The following is a 9377-nucleotide window of genomic DNA, read 5'->3' on the forward strand; positions in this document are numbered from 1 at the left end:
TCCTTCCTTCCTTCCTTCCTTCCTTCCTTCCTTCCTTCCTTCCTTCCTTCCTTCCTTCCTTCCTTCCTTCCTTCCTTCCTTCCTTCCTTCCTTCCTTCCTTCCTTCCTTCCTTCCTTCCTTCCTTCCTTCCTTCCTTCCTTCCTTCCTTCCTTCCTTCCTTCCTTCCTTCCTTCCTTCCTTCCTTCCTTCCTTCCTTCCTTCCTTCCTTCCTTCCTTCCTTCCTTCCTTCCTTCCTTCCTTCCTTCCTTCCTTCCTTCCTTCCTTCCTTCCTCCCTTCCTCCCTTCCTCCCTCCCTCCCTCCCTCCCTCCCTCCCTCCCTCCCTCCCTCCCTCCCTCCCTCCCTCCCTCCCTCCCTTCCTCCCTCCCTTCCTCCCTTCCTCCCTTCCTCCCTCCCTTCCTCCTTCCCTCCCTCCCTCCCTCCCTCCCTCCCTCCCTCCCTTCCTCCCTTCCTCCCTTCCCCTTTGGCTACAGGTTATGATGCTCCCTACACAGGCAGGATTAGTGTCTTTCATGAGAGGCAGTCCCTTCAGTCAGGAGTCTTTCATGACCTGGAAAGGTTTCTCTGTGTCTTTTTTTTTAATTATTTTGATGTAAGCTGTTAAAATATGGAGAAAACACTGTCTGATTATTTGAAGATAAAATCCAGGCTGGGTCACGTATCTCTATTGCAAGGCTCAGCCTACTTTAAATTGATGAGTTGAGGGAATATTGAAGGATTTTTATTCTCAGTAGTCGTGACAGGAGAATGAGGGAGGTGGGAGTGAAAGCTAGATCGGTTCTGAGCAGCTTTCCCTCCAGTTCTGCCAAAGGTGTCTCTTAGTTGTTCATCACTGCAGATCCAGTGCCTACAGCCTTGGTTTGCACTTGCTTTTATTATTGCCACTGTTTTTCTCAGAAATGTTGAATCATGAAAGTTATCTGTGAGAAAAAACTTATTTCTGATAAAGAACCCTTGAACATCCGTTGCTGTCACCACCCTCCACGCCAGTGCACCTGCAGGAGACAAACACAGCCCATCTCTCCTCCAGGCCACTCTCCCTAGAAACTGAGATGTCATCTGTTCTGAACCTTCAGGCAAAGGTAGAGTCTCCTTTGGACAAGCAGAGTCTGTGCTGAGGGGCTGACCAGGAAGCCTAGGACCTAAGATTAGGTTAAACCCATCTTTCTTTGGCTTTTGACCAGTGCAGAGTTTGATTGTCTCCAGGGGCAAAGCTGTAGCCCAGCAGTCCTCTTCTCTCCCCTTTTCCTGCCATGGGTGGCTGTCTGCAGATGGAAAGAGGGATGCTTTTCTTCAGAGCTGGGAGGGTGCAGCATGTAGGTGTGCAGGAGAAAGAGAGCTTGTGCACAGTGCCTGTGTAGACAGTACAAGGACTGTGTGGGTGGGCAGAGGGGGTGAGAGTGTGCAGCTGTCAGAGGGCAAACGCATGTCTGCAAAGCTTCTACCAGCATGTCATGCTGCCCAGGCACCACCTGCCCAGCTCAAAGCCTGTCCTAGCTACCTGCTGTTGTGCAAAGATGCCCTGCAAAGCCAGGGAGGCTTTGAACCTGCAGAGACTCTCACCCAAATTTCTCCTTGCCTCAGATGCTGGTCCCAACAGGGGCAGCTGTGGGGCAGCAGGGAGACGTGCTGAAACCTCACCTTGCCTCCCTCACCCACACTGCGGGAAGGAAGGATGCTCTGCGGGCTGAGCAGGCAGTCCCTTCCCACCACTCTGCTCTCCCCGTGGGACTTGTCAGGCCCTCCGAGCCCCAAGCACAGCTTCCCCTCCCCAGGGCCCCGGGCCGCGCTCGGGGGAGGCGGAGGGACCGCAGGAGGTGCGGGTGGTGCTGAAGGGACAGCTCCGGGCGCCGGGCCGGGCCGGGGACGCGGGACACGGGGGAGGACACGGGGGGGGACACGGGACAAGGGACACAGGCAGGTACATGGGTAGGGACACGGGCAGGGGGAGCGACCCGACACGGACAAAGAGTCGGGGGAGGGAGAGGACCGGACAAGAACAGGACTGGGGAGGGAGAGAGAGAGGGGGAGGGAGACGGAGAAGAGAGGGCAAGGGCTGAAAAGCACAGGGACAGGGGGAGAGACGGGGCAGGAGACGGAGAGAGACAGACACGGGGCAGGGACAGAGACAAGGCCGAACCGGGCGGGACAGGAAAAGAGCAGCAGGGGAGAGGGAGAGGGAGAGGGAGAAGGAGAGGGAAAGGGAGAAGGAGAGGGAAAGGGAGAGGGAGGGGGAGGGGGAGAGCGAGGGCAAGGGTAGACGCCGGGCTGTGCTCCGGTTCGGCTGCCGAGGGTCTCGGCATGGCCGGGGGCGGCCGCCGCGCCGGGCGGTAGCGGCGGCTCCGCCGGCGCCAGGCACGCCGGTACTGGCGGCTCCCCGCCGCGCCCGGGGACAGGGGGGCTGCAAGGCGGTGGCGGGCAGCCCCCAGGAGGGCCGAGGCGGGCCCGACCCCCCCAGGCTGCCAGGGCTTTACGGACACCGCGGCGCTGGGGGAGCCCCTGCGGCTGCCGGCTCGGGGGTGCTCGGGGTGCCGGGGTACCCGCACCGCCACCCAGCTAGCTCCCCGCTGCGTTTGGTTCCCCGGGCTAGGAAAGACCTGGCGATGCAGGCCGACCCCCGGGGCCGGGGCCGCCCGGCGGGCGGGGATGCGCCGTGCCCGGCCGGAGCCGTGGCTGCGGCTGCGGGGCCGCCCCGGCTCGGTAGCCCGGCGCCGCAGGTTGCAGCCGGACAGCACTTGACCAGCTGTTTTGTGCATTTTCTAATTCCGTGCAGAGCAGGGCAGCGGTCATAGAGGTAATCTGTAGATCCGTGGCTTTAAGGGATAAATTAGAGCATTGAATTTGATCCGTATTGCAGTGGATTAGAGCAACCTCTCCCCCCTCCCCTTCTCCTCCCCCCCTCCTTCCAATTCACTCCCCCCTCCGCCAGCACCACCTTTTTTCCTCTCATGCAATACCAAAACTGACCCTGCCTGGCAGAGGGACTCTGCTGGGCGAGCCGAGCGCTGCCCACGCCGCCGGCACACCGCGGGAGCCAGCTCTCCCCTCCAGCCTCCGGAGCCTCTTCGGGGCATCGCTGCTGCAAGTCCCCCGGCGGCGAGACGCCGGGGCCCGGGTGCCTCCTCCGGGCACCGGGGAGCGGTCGCTGCCCACGGGCTGTTCCTTTGCCCCGGCCCGGCCGGGGCCGGGGGGCGGCGGCCCCGGAGGGCATTTCCCGGAGGCAGCGGGGCCGGCACCCGGCAGGAAATGGAAGGATGAAGTGTGCAGCCGGAGCCGTGATGTTCCTTCTCTCCTTGCTTTCCCCTGCAGGAACGTAATCCGCAATGCTAGTTCTCAGGTTGCTCAATGTTGTCGCTCCAGCCTACTTCTTGTGCATCTCCTTAGTGACCTTCGTCCTCCAGATCTTTCTCTTCATCCCCAGCATGTTCAGAGACCCTTCCACCACCCCACTTTTCTCTCCTGCTCTGCTGCATGGGGCCCTCTTCCTCTTCCTCTCAGCTAACGCCCTGGGCAACTACGTCCTTGTGATCCAGAGCTCCCCCGAGGACTTGGGCAAGGGCTTAAACTTGGGCGAAGGAGCCGAAGTGGTGGCGGACTGGCTGGCTGGAAGCAGGTCCCCTGGCTCAGCCTTGCCCAGCACTCACTTCTGTAGACTGTGTGCCAGAGTCACCCAGAGGCATGACCACCACTGTTTCTTCACAGGGAACTGCATCGGGAGCAGTAACATGCGAAACTTCATCATGTTCTGCCTCTACACCTCCCTGGCTTGCCTCGACTCCCTGGTGGCAGGCATGGCTTACATTTCTGCTGCACTGTCCATGTCCTTTGCGAACCCGCTGGCCTTCCTCACTCTTCTGCCTCACTCCATCAGCCAGTTCTTCTCAGGTAAGGACTCCTTCCTCCGAGCTGAGGAGCATCTTCCTCCTCCAGGGCTCCCGTGGTTGGGGGGACATGATCTTCCTTGGATAGCTGTGTGTGGGGAGCAGCGGTGGGGAAATGGGCAAGAGGGAGAATTGTCTGTGTTCAACAAAGTCCTCATTAGAGGCTAGAAATGGCCTTTGCAAAGGACTTTGCTTCACCTGAAACAGAGGCTGGGACCCACTCCAGATTCTTAATGCATTAGGCTCTGGAAAATGCCCCATAACCAGCTTGCTGGTGATAGAATAGGGCGCTCTGTTGCGCAGGGAGTGTTTGCAATTAGGCGGAGGAGACGGATTTCACTCATTGTACTGCAGGTGAGGGGAATCTTTTGCCTGTCCTATAGGCAGCTGGAGGGTCTGTAGGTTTTCATGTCCTACAAGTCTGCAGGTTCCCCATATCCCAGCAGAGAGATTCTCATTCTTTTCATCCAGGTCCACTCACCCCCTCCACTGTTACTGACCTCCTGCCTCCTCGCAGCACAAACGTACCGAGAGCTTGCCATCCTTCCAGCGGAGGAGAATTGGGGTTCAGGCAACAGAAACCAAGAGAGGAGTTAATGTGACATGATTAGCCACCTCTCTCGTGACCCCAGTCTGGGACGCAGGTCCACAGAGAACCGGGGAAAATTCTCTGTGCCTGCTCTTTGCAAGAGCCCCACACCAAAAGCAAACACCTCTTTCTCTTTGTCCCCATCCCTTATCCTTCCTTATCTCCCTTTTCCCCTCTCTCCCTGCCTGCCCATAAATCTCCACAACCCTTCCCTGTCCCCCTCCTGATACTGCTCCCGTAACTCTTGCTCTGCTCTTCCAGCCTTGCCTCTTCACCTTTCAACACACCCTCAAACTCTCCCACCTCAACCCTTTCTCAGTCCAAACCCAAGAGCTAGATAAAACCTGGTCTCGGAGAGGGGACCGTGCAGACAGCCTGGACTGTTATTCTGCCCTGAAAGCAACTGCAGAAAAATGCCATTTCCCTCCCTATGCAGCTCATGCCTCGCACACTTAGATCAGCTTTCGTTAGACTAAAATAGGTATCCCATATATTTTAGCTTTGCAGATTCAGCTGAGCTCAGTAAGAAGGGCCTGGAGTCTGTTTTGGCTCATGCACCATCACCAGAAGTGTTGACTATGATCTGAGTGTGGGGTCTCTGCTGGGGATACAGGAGCCAGAGAGGCCCCAGCTTGCTTTTTGGATTCCAGGCTGGGTTTGCAGGGTTGCCATGTGAAAACAAACAAATATCTCTCTACTTGGCAAATTAGCAGATTTGTCATGGTAATCACTGAAAGACAATAAACATGAAATCCTGCCATGACATTTTTATGGAGTCGTTTTTCCAAGTAGAAGAATTTTTGTAAATAATATTGCACGAGCTTCACTAGCATTAAAAACACTGGGAATTATTTTCTGCTCTGCCTAAGCTCTGCTCAGCACAGCAGCCTGGGAGGGAGAGCAGGGATGTGGGAGGAGATTATCAAGGACTTAGTTCTCTCTCTGACTCTGTGGGCTCATCTGCACCGAGCTGGGCCCTGGCATATGTTTGAAGAGCTCCAGCTCTGGTGTCAGCATGTCAGTAGTGCCAAGGACAGCATGTGGGCAGCGTTTGAGCGGGACACAACAGGGCTGGGAGCAGGCATGGGAGCTGGGAGCCCGAACAGCCTCGAGAGGCAGCAGCTCCCAGCAGCTCCCACCGAACCTCTAGCTTGGCCAGGGTGAGAACTGCTGCCTCATACAGCAATATACGGCACGTAGCGTCTTGGTTGCTTGGGCAGAAAGGCCTGCTGGGTTTCTACCAGCACTCTTAACCTCCAGGTCAGGAAAGAAAAACACAGCATGGATTAGTTACCTGCAAGGGTTGTCCACCCAATATTTTTCAGCTAAAGTAACTATTACTTAAGGGTTGTTGTAGGATCCAAACAGAGCATTGCTATATCAGGGAAAAAACATTACCTTTCTTCTTCTCCAGAATGCCCTCTGCACTGGAGGAGAAGCAAAGGAGGATGGAGGGTGAATCTGCTGGTCTTATTTCAACTGAGTGTTTCCTGCTTTCATGCTGGGAAAATTTTCACTTGGCTCCTTCTGTCCAGACTGTGCTTGGGCATGGATTTCAGGATCTGGCCCAGAGTCTATAATTTCAGCCTGTAATTCAGCTTTTCTGGCATAGTTAATGCATGGCAATAAGCTTGAGATCACACCAGGTCAGTTAGAGCAAAAGTGAATCTGAGACTAAAATGGACTGTGGTGATGAGGGACAAATGGAGAGTATTTTTGTAAATACAGGTCAGATCGGATCCACAAAAGAAATTACAGAAAATGCTTTATGTAGGTAACCTGAAGAAAAAGTTAAAAAAACCCATGTGTCTGGAAAGCACAGCTCAGAGATGCTTAGTATTTGCAAGGGGAAACAAGGGTAATTACTTTCCTGAGGGCAAATTTCAGCAGCTCATAGAAATAAAGCTTACAGCCGCCTTGCAAAGGCTCTAGAGAAAACAGCTGTATTTCTCCATATCCCATCTGAATATCAGCAGTAGGAAAGACAAAATGCCTGTCACACTCTGGTCCAGCAAAAGAGGGGCAGAGAAGCCCGTATTTGGCTCTGGGCTTCCTACCTGATAGATTAAGTTATTCCGACAGAATTGGTATGAGGATTTGTCATCACCCTATGGGGCTTGCGCTTCCCTTGCTGTGTTGCATATGAAGCCCACTGAGCTGAATGGGATCTAATGAGAAGGGAAAGATGACATTGCATTCAGGAAGAAAACTGAATGACTCCCATGTCTTCTTCAAGCGAGGACAATCTCTGAAAGCTTGAGGCTGTAGTCAGTGTCCTTACAAATCATCCTCAGAGGGGCCTGCTGGCTGAGCCCAAAGCTTGACATGATTGTCACAAGTCAGCCCCAATCTCTCACTTACAGCACTGCCAGGTGGAGAAGCCGGGATTCACAGATGGCAAAACCAGATGACACCATCTAATCTGGCCTTCTGTATAGCAGAAGCAGGAGATGCTTATCCAGCCACCCTTGTATTGAACTTAAAGCCTGAAGCAGCCACGTACTTGTTTCAGGCGGCACACCTGCACTGCCCGTGCAATCCCTGCCGCGGCAGGATTGCTCTTGCAGGGCTCTAGAGAGACCCGAGCTTTTCACCTGCCCGAGTCTGCCTGCCGCATGGAGAGGAGCCTGTGAGAGCTTTTTCATTTTTAAACCTCACAGGAACCAGTGAGAGGATATCGGCTATTTATACCAGCACTGACGCAAATTTGATTTTCTTTGTGTGCCTCTGTGTAAATACGGGTGCTTAATAATATACCGATATACACAAAATATGTGTGTACACATTCATATGCACACACAGAGAGTATTATTGTAATGGGTTTAGATCTGCCTACGCACTGAAAGGTCACTCAGTTATACCTGCTATTATACTAATATTTTCCAGGAGGAGTTCTAAAATCACTGTAGAGGAAAGGGCCCACACCACAGAATATTTTTGTTTAAATACATTCAGCGTAAATACATACTACAAAAACTGTTGAATTAGGAGCTTCAGATCTACAAAGTATTTTGAGTAGTCTAGCAGCAGCTTTAAAAAAAGGAATTTGGATTGTATTTTGGAAAGTTTTCTGTTTCTGATTCTTGCATTCATATGGAAACTGCCTTTGCCCGATGGTAGGAAAGTCAGTACTGATTTATTTTTCCTTTTTAACTTTTTTTTTATATATATATACATAGTGATGAGAGAGAGAGAGAAATCCCAAATCTTTCTGCCTAGTATTAATGCACACAGTAAGGCTTCTGGAAGTATCTACATGCTGTAGAACCTACATCTCTTTTTCAAAAGGAACCTAGAAATCTTAGATTAATTGTGATGAGCAGGTAGATCCTTAAATAAATGAACCATTCTTCAAAATAGTGCTGAAGTCTTACAGACATGTTTCACTTGGCTGAATTTGCCCCTGTAATCTCGATCCTCACAGTAAGAGCAAAGGAAGACATGTACAGAGACCATTATCATTTTAGTATTTCCCCAGTGGGGTCCATTGCGTCAGGACCTACAAAGGAACCAATTTTATATAGTTAGAGCAACTATCCTGTCTTGCTCCTAACTCCCCACTTGTGGCCAGAGAATAGAGGCAGCTCGTTGGTTCTTGGGGCCAAGTGTTACATTGGCATGTGAAGTGTGTCTAAACTCTTTCTTTTATTGTCCTCCCTCCCCTCGACTCTTGGTCTGCAGGAGCTCTCCTTAGCTCTGAGATGTTTGTCATCCTCATGCTCTACCTCTGGCTTGGGATCGGACTGGCCTGCGCTGGCTTCTGCTGCCACCAGATGCTGCTGATCCTGCGTGGGCAGACGCGGTACCAGGTGCGGAAAGGGATGGTGGTAAGAGCCCGGCCCTGGAGGGAGAACCTGCAAGAGGTCTTTGGCAAGAGGTGGCTGCTAGGACTTCTCATCCCCATGCTGAATGTGGGAAGTGACTGCCATAGGCAGAAAGAGAAATAACATTCCCGGGCGGCTGTGTGCATCCCATGCACACAACATCTCCCCTGTTCTCTCCCACTGTCTCCTGGATCACTAAAGAGCTGGGCCGCTCCATCTCTTGGGATTGCAGCCTCTGTGGGAGGAAAGGACTGGCTATCAAACAGAATAAATTTAGCATATTAACAAGGAGATCACAAACCATGTAGATGAAGAGATACTGCAGCTTAGTAGTCACATCACTGCACCTGTGTTCGTAGCAACACTCTTTGAACCAGCAGAAAAATCAGTCAGACCCTCCTGTGGCTTCCTGCCTGACTCCTCCAGCCCCCAGCCCCATTAGCTACCCTGCAGAGCCCCTAATGAACCGCAGCAGGAGCTTTCAGAGAGCCTGGGCTGTTGTGTAGACTGCAAAAACGGCGTCTGTTCCTTGGGAGGGTTTTGCAGGGTGCCTTTTTGGCTCTCGTATACTTGAGGCAACTTCACCGTACTGAGAAGCCTTTAATGACAGAACTGCAATGCAATCAAGCTGCCCTAGGAACAGGCTATGCACATGGCTAATGCAGCAGGTCAACCTTCCCTCCACAGGCTAGAAAGTCAGGAAGAAAACAAGGAGAAATTCAGAATTTCTCATTTCTGTTCTTGATCTGCTCCCGGTGCAATGGTACGTCAGGACTGTAGCTCTGCTCCTTATTTTTAGCAGTCCTTGGCCCAATGACACAGTCCAGGCAAAGCTGCCTTTCTGACAGAGAGCAGCAAGCAGATAAATCACAGTCAGACAGAGGCAGAGGGGGAAAAAACCGCAGAGGTGAAGGAAAAGGCTGTGTTTAAGAAGCTGTGTGATGAGTCAGGCTATGCGTGCCTGTGAGAGAGAGGGAGGGAAGTGTGGATGCGGAGCGAGCTGTCAGGAGGGTGCCAAAAGCCCTGCTGATGTGTCCGAGCCCCGACGCATCCCCCCCTCGCAGGGGCACCTGCACCATTAGTG

General features: G+C 53.0%; 1 protein-coding gene across 1 annotated transcript; it reads left to right on the forward strand.

The window, feature by feature from the left end:
• Positions 1-3322: 3322 nt before the first annotated feature.
• ZDHHC22 (zDHHC palmitoyltransferase 22) lies at positions 3323-8416 on the forward strand (the record flags this gene model as incomplete). Its single annotated transcript, XM_082000712.1, has 2 exons — positions 3323-3884; positions 8151-8416. The coding sequence occupies 2 exons, from the start codon at positions 3323-3325 to the stop codon at positions 8414-8416; spliced, it is 828 nt and encodes a 275-aa protein (XP_081856838.1).
• Positions 8417-9377: the final 961 nt, after the last annotated feature.

This window comes from Phaethon aethereus, assembly GCF_964289735.1.
Source record: "Phaethon aethereus genome assembly, chromosome: 5".
NCBI classification, from domain to species: domain Eukaryota; kingdom Metazoa; phylum Chordata; class Aves; order Phaethontiformes; family Phaethontidae; genus Phaethon; species Phaethon aethereus.